Source organism: Callorhinchus milii, unplaced genomic scaffold (genome assembly GCF_018977255.1).
Source record: "Callorhinchus milii isolate IMCB2004 unplaced genomic scaffold, IMCB_Cmil_1.0 Scaffold2, whole genome shotgun sequence".
NCBI lineage: Eukaryota > Metazoa > Chordata > Chondrichthyes > Chimaeriformes > Callorhinchidae > Callorhinchus > Callorhinchus milii.
Genome location: NW_024704743.1, coordinates 72,712,641 through 72,734,023, shown reverse-complemented (window position 1 = coordinate 72,734,023; position 21,383 = coordinate 72,712,641). Strand labels below are relative to the sequence as shown.

At 44.0% G+C, this 21,383-nt stretch overlaps 1 protein-coding gene across 1 annotated transcript in view; it reads left to right on the top strand.

Annotated features, from left to right (window-relative positions):
• cdk14 (cyclin-dependent kinase 14) overlaps positions 1-21,383 on the top strand; it is a 266,289-nt gene that overhangs the window by 189,603 nt on the left and 55,303 nt on the right. Inside the window, exons 8-9 of the mRNA XM_007897534.2 lie at positions 7,672-7,792; positions 16,653-16,746. Coding sequence (XP_007895725.1) covers positions 7,672-7,792; positions 16,653-16,746 — 215 coding nt within the window. The remainder of the gene's footprint in view (positions 1-7,671; positions 7,793-16,652; positions 16,747-21,383) is intronic.

Here is a 21,383-nt window from a genome sequence, read left to right as displayed (position 1 = left end):
GGTAGTAAGGAAGAAGTGGAACAATTATATTTGATGTGGTCTTTGGCTATTACATTATGTAGCAAGTAGAGACGCAAAGTTATTTTGTAAATAAATGTTGAAGAAAGGTCAATCCACACACACTGGCTTGTTAAGTGACATGTATAGAACTGCCGCTGAACCCAAAACCCTAAGGAAATTGGAATCAGAGGCAATACAATTCCAATTCCACTGAAGATAGCTTGGCCACAGATTTGTGCTGGTTTCCATTAACAGTTGCAGTCACTTTGCTGATGTGTCAGATAGCAGACAACTGAAATGCAAATAGCCAATTTGTTAACAATTGCTACTCAGCAGTAATATTACTAGGAAAATAGTGCATTTGACTTAATAATAATAATCATGATAATCCTTGCATTTGATTTAGCACCTTATCACGTCTTTGAGACATCTCAAAGCACTTCATAGAATATACTGAAAAGTGAATTGACTATATTTTGTGGGCGAAATGCAGCAGCCAATTGCATACAGTAGTGTCCCACAAACAGTGGTAAATTGAGTGACCAAATTGTTATTTTTGTATTTTAAATTTGGAGGGATTATTACTCCGTGAAAAGCGGTCTGCCAATTGACAAACAACTGGGTTCCTATTTACTATTGTGTAAACAGAAGCGTGTGGAGTAAAGAAACTTGCCTAAGGTTTTTGCCCTGCTCGAGAATTGAACCTAGGCCCTCTCGCTTGCGAGGCGAGTGCTCTAACCAATATGCTACAAGACTCCACAACAGGAGGACTTGCTGTGGGTCACCAGCATTTCTGTTTTCGTTTGAGATTTCTGGGCACTGCAAATTTTCTTTTTATTACTACCCACTTCCTCTAATTCTGCACTCACTACCCCAGTCAAAATAGCTTGCTTATACGTACATCAACTATGTCCTTAACATTTTAAAAACTCAGATCATGTCTGACCTGGTCTTATTTCTTCGGAACTGAGAGATTCATGTGCCAGAATTATCCTGGTAATTAACTAAATGAATGCATCGTTCTAAAATGCCTTTTGAAGGTAAGGTGTCTGAAATGAAATATAATCCAAATACAGTATTACCAGTGACCTATACAGGCTAGGATGACTTCTGGAATATCTGAATGCATTTATTTCTATATATTTCTTAGCTGACCCCAAAGCTCGGTACCAGGCTAGCTTAATTGGTAGCACTCTTGCCTCTGGATCAGAAGGTTGTAGGTTCACGTCGTGTGTCGAGGATATGGAGCTCGGGGACATGGCTGATGCTCCAATGTAATTTTTAAGAGAGCTGCATTACCAGAGATAGTGTCGTAAGAAAGAAATGTTGGACAAGGTCTCTGCCTATTCAAGTGAATAATACATGATTTGAAAATAGAACAGAGTTTCATCTGGTGTTCTGGTCAGTATCCTCCAGTTAAATTGGTTGTTAACCTCCTGGTTATATGTAGGACAATGCTGTGTGGAAATTGGCTATCCAGACACACAGACACTGCACTTTACAGGAAACTGTGAAGCACATTGAGACATTTCAATGTGATAAAGTCAAATGCATGGATTATTTATCAACAAAAATTGTATATTATAAAAAGTGTTCTCTTCCATGTCACTTATGAATGGTGTGAATAGTGTAGGATTCGGAACAGAACTCTGCTCCTCCCAGAGAGATTCCATTTAACGTTCCTTCAGCTTCCTAATAGCTTTCAATCCAACTAGCTATTGTCAATTCCGTTTTTAAAACCTTAACCTGCCTGTAATGCCTCTCACATGAAAGCTTTCTAAAAATCCAAGTAACAATGGATCATAAACAAAACACAAAATACTGCAGATACCGGAAATCTGAAAACAAAAACAGAAGTCGCTGGGAACACTCAGCAGGTCAGGCAGCATCTATGGAGAAAGGAAAGTGAATCAATGTTTTGGGTCCTTGACCCTTCGTCAGAAGGATCTGTTCTGACGAAGGGTCATGAACCCGAAACGTTGACTCACTTTCCTATCTCCATAGATGCTGCCTTGCTGGTGACCAACTTGCTGGTCACCCAGCCCCCCCTCCTCTGCCCACTACTGGCTGATGTCATCAACCAGTTCCTCTCCTTTGGATCAGTCCCTGCCCCCCTCAAAACTGCTGTCATCACCCCCCTCCTCAAAAAACCTTCCCTAGATCCCTCAAACCCCAGCCCCTACCGCCCTATTTCAAACCTGCTCTTCCTCGCAAAAGTCCTAGAACGCATTGTTGCAAATCAACTCCACGCACACCTCTCCTCCCACTCCCTCTTCGAACCCCTCCAGTCCGGTTTCTGCCCTGCCCACAGTGCAGAGACTGCGCTTGTGAAAGTCACAAATGACATCCTCTCTATCTGTGACCAGGGCTCCCTCTGCCTCCTTGTCCTCCTAGACTTCTCCGCCACTTTTGACATAGTCGATCACGCCATCCTCCTCCACCGCCTTTCCTCCATCATCCATCTCAGTGGGACCGCACTCGTCTGGTTCGTGTCCTACCTCACAAACCGCCAGCAGTACATCTCCTCTCTTTCTGATCTATATGCTCCCTCTTGGGGATGTCATCCGCAGACATGGGATACACTTCCACGTATGCAGACGACACCCAACTCTATTTTTCCACCTCTCTCTGCGACCCCCCAGTCCCCTGATGTTCTGTCAGCCTGCCTGTCAGATCTCAGGAGCTGGATGAGCGTGAATTTCCTTTAACTGAACGTTGACAAGACGGAAGCCATACTCTTTGGCTCTCATCAACGTCTAAAATCACACGGTTCTCACCTCTTCCACCTACCCGACCTCCCCCTAAAACTCTCCAAACCCGTACGCAACCTAGGCGTCAGGTTCAGCCCCCAATTATCCTTCGTCCCCCACATCCAGTCCCTCACCAGCACCACCTTCTTCCACCTCTGACGCATCGCCCATCTCTGCCAATACCTCACTCCAAAAGCCGCTGAAACCTTGGTCCATGCCTTTGTCACCTCTCGGCTGGACTATTCAAATGCCCTCCTCGCCGGTCTCCCTTCCACTACCATCCATAAAATCCAGGTCATACAAAACTCTGCTGCTCGCATTCTTAGCTGCACCAAACTCCGCTCTCCGATTACCCCAGTCCTTGCCAGACTGCACTGGCTGCCTGTTCCAGAGAGGATCGACTTCAAGATCCTCACTCTTGTCTTCAAATCCCTCCACTCTTCTGCACCCCCCTATCTCTCTGACTTCCTCTCTCCTCAGAACAGTGCCTGTTGCCTTCGCTCCACCAGGTCTGGCCTCCTCCTTGTCCCCCGAGTCCTCCACTTCACCATTGGCAACCGTACCTTCAGCCACTACGCCCCGAGGCTCTGGAACTCCCTTCCTCACTCCCTTCGCCTCGTCCCTTCTTTTCCTATTTTCAGGTCTTGGTTGAAGACCTTTCTTTTCGACTGCATCTTTGGTCACCTTCCTCCGCCTCCCCCTGGCTCGGCCCCGGGATTGGTTACTGTGAAGTGCTCTGAGATGCCATCTGGCGTGGAGGGTGCTATATAAATCCAAGTTGTTGTTGTTGCCTGAACTGCTGAGCGTTCCAGCGACTTCTGTTTTTGTTACCAATGGATTATATCCAATGGATAAAATTCTCATCCTCTAGCCTTCATTTTGAACTGCGAGTGCAATTTAGTGATATTTGTACATGGCTTGTGTAAAATCTGGAACTCTCTCCCCCCAAAAGGCTATGGAACCTGGATCCATTCACATTTTCAAGATGGAGGTGGATAGATATTTGCATGGTCAGGGGATTAAGGGATACAGGGCAAGGGGCTTGAGGTACAGATCAACCATGATCTTATAAAATGGCGGAACAGGCTCTAGGGGCAGAATAGACTACTCCTGTTTTTATGTTGCTTTGTATTCCTGATCTGGTGCATTGTGGCTGTTGTGGTAAATGGATTCTCCCTCATGATTTCTCACATGGCGAATTTTTAATCTCTGCTGTATTGTTGCGGTAGTAGAAATCGGAAGCAGACTATTACCCACAGAGAGGGAGAGGGGATTGGAAGGAGAGCCCTACAGAGCTGCTTTTGCAAATAGGCTAAAGGCAGGTTACAAAACAATGTTGACAGTTGTCAAGGGGTAGGTTTCCTGTCCTCCCTTTCAGCCCAGCTATTTTGTGTGGTGCAAAGACAAAGAAAACGTGGCGAAAATAAATGTCTCGTCTTATAAAAACAAATGACAGCAAATAAAAGGAAAGGTGTAATACCTGGTGCTGCAGCAGAGTCTTGGCAAAGATATAAACCTGATGTATTTAAAGGAAGCTATGAACATTCATCCACAGTTGCTCAGTCTGATACTAATAGTGAAAATACAGTAAGATGTGACTCTGTATCTTTGCTGTCTCAAAGCAGTTTGATCTGTGTTCAGAATCAGAGTGCATAGTGAGCTGCCAAATCAAAGATAAACTGGAGATTTTTTTGCTGCAGAGAGCAGGGAGTGGATGTGTCTAGAATGATCAATGAATAAAGGTAGCAGTGTGAAACATTGGTGGTCTGGAGGAAGTCATGCTACTAGCATGTGCTGATAGCACAGTTGGGAGTCTATAAGCATTGTTCTTGTATTTTCAATTCATGTGGACCATTAAAATAACCAAATTTAATGTCAGCCGAAGGGATGTTTCTTTCAAAAGCGAATGCATATTTCCCTGCAGTGTAGTCATAGTAACAGTTCAGGGAGTGAGGAGGGTAGGTAATGACATACTGTGGTGATCAGTGTTGCCCAATGGCTACCTGTAACTACTTTAAGAGGATCTCTCTCATGTTGCTCTTTTGTAAGTTTCATATGAAATCATCAAGAGCTCAGATTGTATTAGATATGAGATCTAATTTGTGCATCAGCTTGTATCTGTGAAACTCAGTGGATTTGGAACTTGCAAGACCTTGCATTCTGCATGATATGATTTAACTTGTAAGAACAAAATGGGATCTCTATGGGAGCTGGGTGCTGGTAACTTGTCCAGCACTGCTGACACTGCACAATTCTCAGAAGGCGAAGAGACATGTGGGACTTGTGAGATCGAACTCACGACTTTGAATTGCTTCGAGACGTCTTCTTGCTGTGAAAAGTGCTTTTAACTGTTTTGGTCTATTCTGACAGCAGTAAACTGCCAGCTCTGGGATCATTCTTATGAACCTATGTGATACTCTTTCCATCACTACTATGTCCTTCTTATAGTGGCAAACACAGGAACAGGTGCAGGAAGTAAGGGCTCTGGCCTAAACTGACCTGTTGCTAAGCACCTTGGAGGCGGCTTCACAGCGGGTACGTCTATTTGCCAAGGCCCCTCACATGAGGGCCTGGATTACGCAGCTGGTACTGACTTTGCATTGGACTTGGTCCTCGAGAATATCAAGGTGGCTGGCATGTCACAAGCTTACCTGTAAAGGTCCTCCCACCATACTGAAGGCAGATGTCTGCCAGATAGCTGATGAGGAAACTGAGGCTTGGAGTGGCAGCTGCTGCAAGGCGTTACCTGAACATACGGTAGTACATCCAACACCTGGAATCCACCTTAATTGTCCAACAGAGAGGCAAGCAACTGCCGTCTTTACCCTGTACCTCCAATTCGGGATACCATTGCTCAATGGGAAAGGATGTCTGCTCGAACTGCAGACAGGAAGATGGTGGCAAATCTCTCACACATTTCGTGCAAAGATGTGTTGCCCACCGAGAAGCTCGCAGAGAGTTTCTGGTACCTATCATCCATCTAGTGAGGGCTCAAACCTGGGCTTGTCGGATGTTTGACGACCAACTAGTGACTATCCTCCTAGGGAGGGATCTCCTTTGAGCTGAATTAGCTCCAGATCCAGATGCACGACATAAAGAATAACGACTTGAACTGAACATCTGTAGAATTTTAGGTTGAGGAAAACTTTATTATTATTATAACTGTATCAATATGCTTAAAACTCCTGAGTATAAGTTTATTTGTAGCAAAATGTTGAGCCACCTAACTCAGCGTTACTGAATTATCAGGAACTAGAATTTAGGTTGCTGTTTCCCTTCCTCATCCAAGCACTGATTATTGTAATGGATCTTGTACACTGGCCTATTGTATTTACTTGTTATATTTATAGAGAATAACAGCCTTATGATAAACATATATTTAAAATAGGGTAATTTATTTGTCCATCTTGGCAGCTTATTATTTGGAATAACAATGATCAACAGTTTTAATTATTTTTCTCCTCTCCTGAAGCTGCTTGATTCTTTTTTGTTTCTGCAAGGCTATGACTCCATGGGGTCTATGTCCCTCTAGTTCCAAGCTTAAGTGATATTATCCATGTACAATCTTTAACTGCAATAATTAGCAGGTTATGTGGACATCAACACAGCTACCCTTTCCTCCACTGGTCATGGATAAGTAGGAACCCCGGCTGATTTCCCCTCCCTAACTTGGGGGAGAGTGTTGGAGGTCAATGGTAGGGTAAAACTGGTAGAAGCCAGGATTTTGGACTGGTTCTTTCAAAAAAAATTTTGATGCTGCTAAAGTATAGAGAGGTATGGAAGGATAAGGTTGAATGGGTTGAAGAGCCTTTCCTGTAGTCTAATGTACAGTCTCATTTTTGGATTTACACTGTAAATAGAGGTCTGGTTTGCCTGTTCAGGTGGATGTCAAAGATCACATGAGGCTCTTTGAGAAGAAAAGGGAGTATCTCCTGGTGCCCTGGATGACAATCCTTAATATAAATTGATCATTCACTTCAAGGATATTTTGTGGGATCTGACGTGCGCTAATTTGGCTACCATGTTTGCCTACAAATATGCAAACACTTCACTTTATAACAATTACTTCTGATATTTTGAGATGTTCTGATGTCTGGGGTACAATGTCAAACTGATTCATAAGTTATAAGGTTTTAACTGATCTGTTCTGAATACTGTAGTTCATAAGACCACGAGATTGGTTTGGATGAAATGTACCCCTCGGCTCAGCTGATCTCACCGCTTCAGAATACCCACCAACCATCCTCCCGTCACATCATCAAACAGCTTTTTAAATGAGTCCAGTATCTTGAACTCACCCCCTTCCTGGCAACCTGTTGCAAGTGTTAATTACCCTTTGAACAAAGAAAATCTTCCTGGTATCTTTTCTGAAATTGCCATTTGCAACTCTAAACCTGCACCCTCTTGTTCTCTCTTGGTGCATCCTATAGTATTGTTCTGGGTTTGCTTTCATAATACGATTTAAAATTGTAGACACCTCCATGAGTCATCTTCTCTCAAGATTGAGTTGCCATTATATATTATTGGACACAGTTGGGAGTGTATTATTGTTTCATTGAAACTTTGGTTAAAGGCCATGGTTTGTATTTAAGGGGTAATTTAAGTAAACTTTACAATGTTGACTCTGGATATTATTTTGTGTCATTATTCCACTTCTGTTTATATGGACTAAACATCTAAAATGTATGCTTAACTCAACATACATTACAATATTACTAACATGTTACAGAACAGGTTCGGCAGACTGAATTGCCTTCTCCTATTACTATATTCCTAATTCCATTGACAGTTGTGTCTATGTCCTGAATTTCAGTGATCACCACTCTAGTCAGCAGTTGAAATTGTTGTCTGACGAACAGTTAAGACTTGTTTTCAGCATAATGTTAACTATGTTAAACCAATTCTCTCATTGTGTTTGCAGGTCTTGCCCGAGCCAAGTCAGTGCCCAGCCACACATATTCCAATGAAGTAGTTACCCTGTGGTACAGACCTCCAGATGTCCTCCTCGGGTCCACAGAGTATTCCACCTGCCTCGACATGTGGTAGGTACAGTTGCCTGCATAAGGGCGATTTATTTTAACTGCTTTGTTGTACCTTTAGCCTTGACAGGTTTGCATCAGAATTGGCATTAAGTCAATGTGTAGAGGTGAGATTTCATTTAAAGCGACCCTTAGGGGCCAATCCTTTATCCATTATGAGCAAGCTTTGAATTTATTATGAACCTTATTACAGGCAGGTCATAGAAAAGAGAATACTCTGTTTTATCATCATAATTACTATTGACTGGTTTCTACAAAATCACGTTTAAATTACAGTGCCATTTGACTTATGTCATACCCAAGGACACAATTTAAAATAAAATTATTCTGAAATACGCTTTGTTAGACCGGAGGAATAATACTTTTATTATTGAGCTGATGAATGTTTACAGCATTAACAGGTTATTAAAAAAAATAAAATCTTTTTTATTCCTTATTCTATTTGTATGGACTAAATCTAAGTGTACATTTTAGCTATTTATTCTGTATAAATAGAAGTGGAATAATACTACATAAAATCACCAGGCGTTTCTCCAAGTATCCTGGCCAACAATCAATCCTCCAGAGAAAATTAGTGATTCACTTCTTGGCTATCTGTGGGCCATTACTGTGTGCAAATTGGCTGCTACGTTCAACCTACACAATACAGTCACTCCACTTTACAGTAAATCCTGTGAAACGCTTTCAGGAGTTTTGACACATGATAAGAGCTATATTAAACACACTATATTGTTATTCAAGTAGATTTGCATTTGTCAGTGTAAAATGAGGCTTGTTTTTTTTAAACAAAAAACTTGGTGGTGATGTCTTTCTAAGATGGTAGCATAAAAGTCAGCCAAGAGAGATACGGGTGATTACTGCACATATGATGGATGGTGCAAAATGGTGTTCAAGGATGAGGCCAATGGTCCTTTGCACCAGCTGCTCGAGACTGCAATTAGTGGACTGCTGGGAACTGATGGGGAAGCACTGGAATATGGCTAGAGGTTATTTTTTCGCTTCACTGAGTGCTTCAGAGAATTGAGAAAGTAACTAAGGACTAATGTTCCCTGGCTAATGATCAGTACAGACGAATCAATTATAATGTCACCTGCAAAGAAAATGGATTTTGAAAGAGATGTTGGTCAGATGAGACAGCAACAGAAACAAACAGTTACTGTCGGTCCGTCAGCAGTTTCTCCTGAATGGTTAGCCCACTGTTTTCCTGTGCCCTCTGTGAACCTGTCCAATAAAAAGAAAAGCAGAATCGAGTAATGCTAAGTGTTCTGGTGCACCTCCTCCGTCCCTAGTGGATGTGAGCACAAAAAGAGGTGAAAAGTCAAGTGCATGTGTGCGGATTTGTGTCTATCCTATGTTGAGGTTTATCCCTTCAGGAGCGGTGGAGAGCAGCATTAATGTTTAAATACTACAGTGTGGTCTGAGGGTTGTACATAAGTACATCGAGTGGTTATTTTCTATCATTTTCTGGCATGTGAGGCCTCAGAGGAGGAAGTATGAATCGAGAAAAGGCCGTCATTATCTGAGCCTTTCACTGTCCGTGCAAAATCTATCCTATTGTAAGGTTCACTTTGACCACTCTGTATCCTAAGTGAGTTCTACCTAGGTAGTCTCCAAACGAAACCCGACAACAGTTCCAGAATATTATTTCCCACATCTCCACTGTTCAAACCTGACTTTCATTCCTTCACTGACAACATGCTGCATCTCTAGTCCCAGCATTAGAAAGTCATTGTTTCCTATGAAGTATTTGTTCCATCTCACACACTTCCTTTATCCCTGGATCCTCCAACAATATTCCAAAGCAAACACTTATCAAGTTTTACTTTGATGACATTAGCTGATGTGGCAACAACTGCTTTTGTTTGGAAATCTATTCCACATCCCTCTCAATCTACAGGAATACATTTCTTCTCATCTGTAGTCAACCATGAGGCTTCTTAATCTTGAAACTCCAGTTTTGCTCTCCTGATCTGAATAAAATAGCCTGTTTCATCTACACTTAAGACCTTTTTCTCCCAACTTCTCAGCTCCCATCACCACCAGCTCAGGCTCTCAGTCGGCTCTGGGAATCACTTGAGGCATCCACCCAATATGAAAGACGCTATATAAATATTAAAATTGTTGTTGTCTAGGCCCTTTCATTATTCTAAAAACCTACATCATGTTACTCCTCCCTACCTCCTCCACCCACCCCCCCACCAACCCACCACCCACACACACACACAAAGTTTAGTTCTGATTATAAAATAAGCTAATTCAGTGAGCTTTTTTCTCAAACCTTAGATCGCCAAGTCCCAAAACCGATCTTGTAGCTCATTTCTGAACCCTCACCTATAGCAGGCTAGGCAACCAGAAATGTGCACGATATTGCAAATATGGCCTCAGCAATGAATCAATTGTCTTTTTATTGAAGAACCACCACTCTTGAAGGATTCCTACTGAAGCCCCTGTGTTTGACCCACAAAATATACAGTCAATTTGCTTTACAGAGAAATAATTAAGCTCCCAACTTAAAAAACAATCCTATTATTTTGACAGATTTTGGAAACATGGTAATAAATAATGCATTAAAAATCGTAAAGATTCTTCTGCTTCTCATGTTGCTGAAAGTATTTGCTGAGGTATGCACTATGTGCGGAATCCTCAAGAAATGCAAAGTATGCAGCTTCTCAAATATTTTGCATTGTTCAAGGTTGTCTTAGCAGCTGAATGATTTCAGTACAATTTCTTCTCAGGTTTTACAGATCAATTTTGGTGCATGTAATGGGAGTTAGCTACATTTACAAAAATCCTTGCATTTTATATAGTGACTTTCAAATCTGGAAGACGTCGCAAAACACTTCACAGGATGTACTGTCAAGTGTGACTGTTGTAAGAGATTTGAATGGACACGACCAATACGGTGGTGTAATAATCCAGGTTTTATTAAGTAATACAAATAGCTTAACTTATTCTTAAAACCAAGACCATAGATACAATCGAATCAATATCAATGCCACTGGGAAGTGTGCTGACCCTCCACATAACTTCAATGATTCCAAAGTTACCTCTTTCATTTATATGTGGACTCCTGTAGCTCAGTGGTTGGAGATCTCGCCTTGCAAGTGTCACCTGGGTTCAATTCCAGGCAGAGTGAAACCTTGGGCAAGTTTCCTTACTCCACATGCCTAATAATAATCCCTCCAAAGCAAAACAATAATAAATTGGTCATTTTCAATCCACGATGTTTGTGGGACAATGCTGTGCGCAATTGGCTGTCGCATTTCGCCCACAAATATACAGTCAATTCACTTTACAGTCTATTCTGTGAAGCGCTTTGAGATGTCAAGAAGACGTGAAAAGCGCTATATCAAATGCAAGGATTATTATAATATATACCCCAATTTAGCCCATGTTACTCTTACAACCAAAAATGAAATTGAAAGATTGTTTTGTCCAATCAAATCCAAAGTTTGATTCGCCAGTCAGATCCCCAGGCTGGTTCATCCCATCACATTTCCTTACTCAGGGAACCCCATAGGTTATCAAGGTTTAATCTCAGGAATTTGAGAGTTGCTTCTCGAAGCCTCTGATAGCAACTGTGAAAAGTTCATTTTGGCAGTTAATTGTCTTCATTGACACCTTGAAGTCATAAAATCTTCTCCCAACCAGACCGCAAGGCACCAAGAGTTCAATTAATCAGGACACTGTCCTATCCAAATACATTACTGTTGGACCCCAATCTTCCAAATAAGGAAGGGAACAACATCCATCTATATCAAATCTTCACAGAACCCAAAAACACAAGACGTCAAAAGAAACTCTCCCTCACATTCCTTAAGATCAACCAAAATATGTCTTATCAATTCTTTTATACAAATTGGGGTATTAAAACAATGGTTTTAGCCATATTCTTACACTGTGTATTTTGTGGGTAATCATTGGAAAAGAGTTTGGAGAGAAGCATGAAAATTCAGGATTATGGTGGTTAGATTCAGTGCAAGAGTTAACACCTGCACAAACTTGAAGACAAAATGACATCCTTCTGTGCTGTAATTTCTACAATAGTATTGGAAGTTGTCAGTATTAAAATAGGTTCACTTCAGGATCAGAAATGCTGACATAAGGAATACATAGTGTTAGTTTCCACTCTCATGTACCAGCATTCCTGTCCCATCCAAAGTACCCTGCTGATGAAATTAACACATTGTTGGAAATCTTTACAAGTGTTGGAGATTAATTTACTGACAGTGGTGAGTTATGCTTGCATTAAACTTAAATTGGGAACCAGTTAATGCTTCATTGCAGTTCAATAAAAACCTTTTTAAAAAACAAAAGTAGAGAGCATGAAATTGGGATTAGTGCTGTCAGCTCCAGCGAAGACGTTTGGTCGCAGCAGAGCCTCGATGGTCTGAGTAGCCTCTGTCAATGCTCTAATTTCTGTCTAACTATTTGCAATTGCAAAGGTGCAGTCTGATGAAAGACTCCAGTCAAGACTGCAGTGTGTAGCGGAAATAAAACGGTGCATAATGGAATTAAAAGAGCAGATGTTATAAATAAAAAGACTAGTGCAGCCTCATTATGACACTTCACTGTAGCACAAATTTGCTTACAACTCAATGACACTGTGGACACCATTCAACATATATCACTATATATGTTGATGATTATGTGCTGGCTGGCTTTTTGTGTTAAAATGATTGACTTCCGGTTCAGTGCATTGACATCACATCCTCCTTTACTTGTGCGACCAAACCAGCACCTAGATCAATTTAATAATCTGGAATTTGGCCATTTTAGCTTCCCGTGCTTTAAACATAGCAGACTTCCAGGTCATCAGGTCACTGTCAATATTACTTGCTTCATGTTTGCACAAAGTCAGACTTTTTTTCTTTTACAACAACAACCACAACAAGATTACATTTTTATAGCGCCTTTCACATCGGGCGCTATAAAATGTCCCAAGGCGCTGCAAAGTGCGGGAACCGGCCAACACACAAGTCAGCTGGTTGCATACCACATAGCTATAGCATGAGTCAAGCTTCGCTATAATACAGGTTATGATTTTATGGATTCCAAACACCCCATTATAATAGGGCTCCACTGCACAAATGGGGGTCGGGGGGAGAAATGGAGCAGGCTGGGGGCTGCCAAGTGGACAGGTTGATAAGGGGTCAGCAGGTCAGAGATGTACAGGGTGCAAGACTATGAAGGGCCTTGAAGGTGAGGACGAGGATTTTGAATTCTATCCTCTGAGGGATGGGGAGCCAGTGAAGCCAGGTGAGGGTGGTGTGATGGGGTCACGGAGCCTAATGCGAGAGAAGATATACGAGCTGTGCAAAGTTCTGGATGATCTGCAGCTTGTGGAAGGAAGAGTTGTGGAGGCTGACTTGAGGGGAGTTTCCGAGTCGGGCCTTGAAGTAACGAATGTGTGTATGAGGGTTTCGGCAGCTTGAGGGGTGAGGCAGTGGCGGAGTCGGGCGATGTTGCAGAAGTGGGGGAAGGCAGAGTGGGTCATGGCATGGATATTGGGGAGAAAGGACAGTTGAGGGTCGAACAAGACACGCTTGGCTTGGTGAGGTGGAGCGTGCATCCGTGGCTGCTGATGCTGTTAGTCCCTGAGGTGCGGAGGCGCTGGTGCGAGCCAATCAGGAGGGCCTCAGTGTGGGTCCAGGATTGTAGCTGTTTTTAGTGGGATGGGAACGACACCAGATGATAAGGAGAGATTGATGGTGTCGTAGAGTAGAGGGGCGAGGAGGTGGATCTGGGCGGTAAGGAGAGGGGTGGGGATGGGGTCAAGGGAGTAGGTGGTGTGTTTTATGCTGGATATGGTGGTGATGAGAGAGGAGGGGGAGGCAGGTTTGAAAATGTGGAGGGAGGGATGGGTAATGATTGGAGTGTGGTGGGGAGACGAGGGCCGGTTTGGAGGGTGGTGAGTGACTGGGGCATCAAGAGTGATGGAGAGGGCGTTGTGGAGGTGAGTGAGTGAAGAGGATAAATCAGTGCAGGAGGGGGAGGAGTTCGGATGACCCCAGGGCAGCGAAGCGGGATTGCTGGGAGATTTTTTTCCATAGGCGATAGGAAATGGAGGTGGGTTTGGTGGCAGTGGGGAGAGAGGTTGAGGAGTTGAAGGAGATGAAATGCTGATCAGAGATGACTTTGTCTGTGATTGTGATATCTGAGATGCTGAGGCCCTGGGTAATCACCAGGTCGAGTGGGTTGCCATGAATGTGGGTGGCAGAGTGGATGTGGAGGGAGAGGTTATGCGAGGAAAGGAGAGAGGAGAAGTCCGAGGAGATAGATCAGGAAGAGGTGAAGTGAAGATTGAAGTCGCCGAGGGTGAGGAGGCGTTCAGAACAGAGATAGAGGGAAACTAGGAGGGTACAGATGTCAAACATGAAGGTGGGGGAGGTTTTTGGGGCAGTAAATGAGGAGAATTTTGAGGGAAAGATTAGAGGGATGGTAAGGAGCACGAGTGAGGGGAAAGAGCCGGAGGAGTAAAGGAACAGAGCAAGTGAGGTCCTGGAGATGAGGGCCACATCATCACCAGGGCGGTTGGGACATGTGGTATGCTGGGAGGTATAGCCGGGTGGGGTGGCCTCAGTGAGGGGGAAGGTGTTGCCTGGGTTTCAGGTTTCAGTGAGGGCCATGATGCCGATAGTTTCATCAACGATGAGGTCACTGATGGTCAGAGCCTTGTTGCAGAGGGAGCGGACATTTTGTAGGCTAGTGCAGTGGGGACAGTTAGCAGGGGAATGTGTGAGATGGGAGGGCATGATGGAGTGATTGGCAAGGAGGATGGGAATGAGGATGAGGGAGGAGAGGTTGGCCCCGGGGTCTGGGTCTGGTGGGGCTTGTGATGATAGTGAGGAATGGGGCAGTCAGTGTGGCTTCTGATGGACAGCCAAAGCCGAGTGCCACGGTGAGTCAGGCGGAGAATTCCCAGGCTGGAGCTGAGGGAGACTGTGGGACGGTTGAGGGCGATAAGAGGCGAGGAGGACGGAGAGAGAGGAGGACAGAGTGGGAGAGTTAATAATAATAATAATAATCCTTGCATTTGATATAGCGCTTTTCACGTCGGGAGGACGTCCCAAAGCGCTTCACAGAATATACTGTAAAGTGAATTGACTGTATATTTGTGGGCGAACGCGGCAGCCAATTGCACACAGCAGTGTCCCACAAACAGTCGTAGATTGGAAATTGACCAATTTATTATTGTTTGGGGTTTTTGGAGGGATTATTATTAGGTGTGTGGAGTAAGGAAACTTGCCCAAGGTTTCGCCCTCTGCCTGGAATTGAACTCAGGTCTCTCACTTGCAAAGCGAGTGCTCTAACCACTGAGCTACAGGACTCCACAGGGGTTGCAGGGTAGGGAGCATTTTTGGGGAAGGACAGCTCGGGTCGGGGGCGGTAACCAAAATGCGCACGCTGAGATTTGAGGGCAGGCAGTTAGTGGGACATGGTCAGCCCTTCTTCAGGAGAAAAGGGCAGGGAGGAGGGAACAATGAAAAACATAGTACCTAAATTAATTAATTTAGGCCAGTTCTTCAATGTACATCTCTTATTTTGTTAACTCGCATTATGTATTTGATTTTGTGTTGGTCCACAAATTACACAGTCACTACACTTTACAGTATATCCGAAAGTGTTTTGAGATGTCCACCTCACATGAAAGGTGCTATAGCAAATGCAATATTTATTATTATCTTTATCATTATTATACATAGGAGACTTGAAACGAAGGATGAGTGCTGCAATCTTTTCTGCATTGCTGCACTGTTTAGAATCTAACCTATCCTTATACATCAATTCAAGTTTCCTGATCTCCCCATTCGTCGTTAGTGATCTGGGTTTATGCAGTAACATTTGAAGTGTGGATGGAACTGTCAATGCTCAGAACACTACAGTGCGCAGAGATTATTACTTAGTTTTATCAGCTAGACATTTCAATCTTCAGGAAATACCTGAAGATGGGCTCTTGATGCTCAATGCACAGACCTTTAATTTTCTTCCATAATACAATGTGGAAAGTAAACCTCTTCTTTCCCTTCTTGAGAAGCAGTATTAATTAAACAGATTGTAGTTGACAATAAATACATTCATAGAATCACAGAATTAGACAGCACAGAAGGAGGCCATCCAGCCCATCGTGCCTGTGCCAGACAGACATCCAAATCAATCAATTAATACATTAAATAAATATAGAAATTCAGGGTTATATCATGAAAATATTTCTAATTCCTATTCCTCTTGTCTTTGGAAAGGGTGATCGAGTGGGATAAAGGGAGGAATAAATGATTGGATATTGTTCTTGTTGAAGAAACCATTCCATGACTGTGCAACTTCTGATTCTGTATCTGTAAACTGGAATAGCCTTTGATTAATGCCAAACATGGGTTCAGGTTTTGAATGGGTTCAGTAAGATTTATTTTCTCATCATTCACTCGCAGCGTTCTAATAAATGTAAATGATGTGTGACAATTCGGTCAATAGATCGCTCAGTATTTATTTAAGGAATAGACTCATTTTAACTCTGATAATCCCCCTTCCTCTTTGTGCTTCATAGATACTCCAGGGGTTTTATAATGAGTGACACTACACACATTACTAAGTACAAATTATAATAATGATTTTTCTTCTTGGCATTCAATTAAAACTATGGAAGAATTTAATATGTTAATATTTTTCAGATAATTTATTGTACTGTGCAGTAAATGCAGAATAGGGTGTATTTAGTTTCGCTTTGTTTTATTGAGCAGAGAATTACAGCTATTCTATTATTTAAAGTGTCGCATTTAGTCTTTCCTTTGTGTGAAGTACTGGCAATTTAGCATCAGATATTTCAAATGCGTTCTCCATGAAATAATTTTGCTCCCTTTTCTAGGGGTGTGGGTTGCATCTTTGTCGAAATGATCCAAGGAGTTGCTGCTTTTCCCGGAATGAAGGACATTCAGGATCAACTGGAACGGATATTTTTGGTTAGTATGTGCAAGTTCGGGTTATTTAGACTTCTGCCTGGTTTGGGGATTCACAATTAGCCGTTTTCCAAATCTCTCAAATCTAATGGCTGTAGAGATTTGAAAATCGAAAGTTGCAATTAACTCAACTAATCTGGTTTATGGACATTTCAAATTAGATCTCCATTATCAACAGTCAATTATTTGAGCAATTGATGCTAAAATGTATTGAAACAGTGTGTTTGCTGCATCAGCTGACGATAGTGAGACTTACCAATGAGATCCTTGATAAGGCCTGTGCTGCTCTTGATCTATACTGTATTGCATCTATAGATAACAGTCTGGGAGGAGGAGGCTTCGTGAGCTATTGGGCCACTCCTGATTGAATATTCCTAATCCAGAAATTCTTAGCAAGACATTTACAACAACAACAACAAGATTCCATTTATAGAGCGCCTTTCACGTCGGGAGGACATCCCAAGGCGCTGTACAGGTGGATCAGGACCCGAGCAGGGGGGAAATGGTCAGGGTGAGGGGAGGGAGCGAGGAGAGGGTAGAGAGTCGAGAGGGGAGCTGAAGGCACGGTCAAAGAGAAAGGTCTTGAGACCGGCCTTGAAGGAGGAAAGGGAGGAGGCGGCAAAGGCATTGGGGGATAGAGTTCCAGAGCCTCGGGGCTGAGAGGCTGAAGGCCCGGCCACCGATGGTAGGGCGGTTGGGGCGGGGGATATGGAGCAGACCGGAGCCAGAGGAACGGAGGGTACGGGCAGGTCAGTAGGGGGATAGTAGGTCGGAGAGGTAGGAGGGAGCGAGGCTGTGAATGGCCTTGTAGGTGAGGATGAGGATCTTGAATTCGATCCTCTGGGGGATGGGGAGCCAGTGGAGGCGAGCGAGGGTGGGAGTGATGTGGTCGCGTAGTCTGGTACGGGACAGTACACGAGCTGCAGAGTTCTGAAGCTTGTGGAGGGAGGTGGCGGGAAGGCCGGCGAGGAGAGAGTTCCCATAGTCCAGCCTTGAGGTGATAAAGGTGTGGACCAGGGTTTCAGCAGCGTGAGGGGTGAGGTAGTGCCGTAGTCTGGTGATGTTTCGGAGGTGATAGAAGGCGGTGCCAATTGTGGCGCAGATATGAGGAAGAAAGGATTTAAGGTGGAGATGTGATCGGAACAAAGCATCTGATCCTTAAATAATACGATTGGGAAGTACTTGTTTCTGTCACCATTGTATGATCGATTTTAAACTACTCTCTTAAATTGAGGAGACTCTAGAGTGCCAGTGAGAGTCCTTTTTCACCCGTCCAAAAATAAATCAGCAGGTTTATTTGATTCAGTCAGCGAAGAGGCTGCTCCATTCAGCTACATATAGACAAACTGCATTTGAAGCTGCTGGAAAACTAGCAGCAGTAATCTCAGATATTCTGCAACACTGTAACAAGGGGTTCAGGATACTACACAATGTTGGAAGTAGTTACCACAATGTCAGTTGTTATCATTTGTACTGGTTGAAATCTCAGACTCAGCCTTTTGTTTCCCAATTGTTTCGAAATTAGAGCATCAGATAATGTATCAAACAAACATTTAGATTAGCAAATTCTGGCAAACAATTTCAAGAGGGAAGATGAAACTACAATGATTGATTGATTGATCAATCGATTGATTGATTTAAATATTTCAAATATTTAAATATTTCTCTAATTCTGTTTTCCTCTGCGAAATAACCTAGTTGTGGAAATCACTTGTTTGTGTCCTGTCTCTTTGGTTACTTAAATTGTTAAGAATAATCAAAGTAGTTTGGAAACAGTTCCAGAAAGTGAGGGCAACAATTGATAATGCTGTAATTTTACATGCAATTCGATGAGGAATTGCTTTAATTTTAGTGGAGATTTATGTACTGTATAAATGTGCTCTCAAGCAAACTCCCTTCTCTTTTTAAATAGTGCCATGAGATCTTTAACATCCACTGAACAGGCAGATGGGACTTTGGTTTAACATCTCATCTGAAGGATGGCATCTCCAACAATGCAGCACTCCCCTAGGCTCTGCATTAGAGTGTCACTGTAGATTACGTAATTCCAAGTCCCGACTCAGAGGCGAGTGCCATACCACTGAGCCAAGCTAACACAGCAAATAAATACAGTACAATCTAATATAATCTAATATTGCATTCAAAACCCTCCATTCCTCTGCACCCCCCTACCTCTCTGACCTCCTTTCTCCTCAAAACAGTGCCCGTTGCCTTCGTTCCTCTGGGTCTGGCCTCCTCTTCCTCCCCCGAGTCCTCCGCTCCACCTTTGGCGGCCGTGCCTTCATCCACTATGCCCCAAGGCTCTGGAACTCCCTTCCTCACTCCCTTCGCCTCGCTCCCTCTCTTTCTATTTTCAGGTCTCTGCTGAAGACCTTTCTTTTCGACCTTTGGTCACCTTCCTCCTCCTCCCGCTGGCTCACCCCGGGATCCGTTACTGCAAAGCGCTCTGAGATGCCGTCCGTTGTGGAGGGCGCTATATAAATCCCAGTTGTTGTTGTTGTAATACAACTATCAAATCTATTTATAATGTTTGGAAACCTCTGTAGAATTGATCCTGACACAACGAGACAGTCACAAGAGATGGAAGTTAGCAAAATTAAAATAAAGGCAGGAAAGGGGCCTGGAAAATGAAATGGTGCATGAACAACAACAACAAGATTCCATTTATAAAGCGCCTTTCACGTCAGGAGGACGTCCCAAGGCGCTGCACAGTTGGGTCAGGACCCGAGCAGGGGGAAATGGTCAGGGTGAGGGGAGGGAAGGGAGGGAGCGAGGAGGGGGAAGAGAGTCGAGAGGGGAGCTGAAGGCTCAGTCAAAAAGAAAGGTTTTGAGACCGGCCTTGAAGGAGGAAAGGGAGGAGGCGGCGAAGGCACTGGGGGATGGAGTTCCAGAGCCTCGGGGCTGAGAGGCTGAAGGCCCGACACCGATGGTAGGGCGGTTGGGGCGGGGGACGTGGAGCAGACCGGAGCCAGAGGAACGGAGGGTACGGGCAGGTAGGTAGGGGGATAGTAGGTCAGAGAGGTAGGAGGGAGCAAGGCCGTGAATGGCCTTGTAGGTGAGGATGAGGATCTTGAAATCAATCCTCTGGGGGATGGGGAGCCAGTGGAGGCGAGCGAGGGTGGGAGTGATGTGGTCCCGAAGTCTGGTGCGGGACAGTACACGAGCTGCAGAGTTCTGAATGACCTGCAGCTTGTGGAGGGAGGTGCGGGAAGGCCGGCGAGGAGAGAGTTCCCATAGTCCAGCCTTGAGGTGACAAAGGCGTGAACCAGGGTTTCAGCAGCGTGAGGGGTGAGGTAGTGCCGTAGTCTGGCGATGTTCCGGAGGTGATGGAAGGCGGTGCCAGTTGTGGTGCGGATGTGAGGGAGAAAGGACAGCTCAGGGTCGAACAAAACGCCGAGGTTCCTGACTGGCTTTGAGAGGTGGAGAGTGCAGCCTTGGATGCTGATGGTGTCAGCGCCTGAGGTGCGGAGGCGCTGACGTGAGCCAATCAGGAGGGCCTCGGTTTTTCGCACGTTGAGCTGAAGAAAGTTGTCTCTCGTCCAGGACTCGATGTCGGACAGGCAGGCTGTCAGGACATCGGTGGTCGTGGAGTTGAGAGTAGAGGAGGAAAGGTAGAGTTGGGTGTCATCCGCATACATGTGGAAGTTAACCCCATGTCTGCGGATGATGTCACCAAGGGGGAGCATGTAGAGGGTGAAGAGGAGGGGACCGAGGACAGAGCCCTGAGGGACACCACATGAGACAGTGCGGGGGGTGGAGGAGAAGCCATTTGTGAGACAAAGTGAAGACGGTGAGAAAGGTACGACCTAAACCACTCAAGGACAGTGCCTTGAAGGTTGAGGTGGGAGGACAAGCGGTGGAGTAGGATAGCGTGGTCGACCGTATCGAATGCTGCCGATAGGTCGAGGAGGACGAGGAGGCAGAGGGAGCCCTGGTCACAGATGGTCAGGATATCATTGGTGACCTTGACCAGGGCAGTTTCTGTGCTATGGGCAGCACGGAAACCTGACTGAAGGGGTTCGAAAAGTGAATGGGTGGAAAGGAAAGAGCGCAGTTGGGAGGCTCTGTAAAGGTTCACAGAAGAAAATAGTTTCAATTATGTTTGTACCAGCCAGGGGTTAAAGAATAGGATGAGGCTTTGAAGGGTGCGATTGACAGGAAGTCAGAAAATGACTTAATTTTAAAAAGATTTTTCTTTGCAGTCTTCATGAAGCAGCACTTACAGGTCAATCCTGATTCCACAGTCGAGCTATCTGGGGGCATCAGCAGAGTATGGGCAGAATACATATTAATAGAATGAGGTTTCTAAAGAACTAAAATCCCCCTGGAGCCATTGAAAGTAGATAAGTGACTGGAATGTAACGGGCACATTCTTAAGGAAAGGAAGCAGTTGGTAGGTGATGTTTAGCGGATTTGTTGATTTCTGAGACAAAAAAGTACTGAGGACCTGATGTAGAGAAACTTGGGACAGCTGGTTTGAATAGAGAATAAGAATTGTCTTAATATTATAGGATTCACCCACAAAATATTCAGTCATTTCACTTTACAGTATATTCTTCGAAGCGCTTTGAGACGTCTCGAAGACATGATAAGGCGCTATATCAAATGCAAGGATTATTATTATATGTATATATATCCAT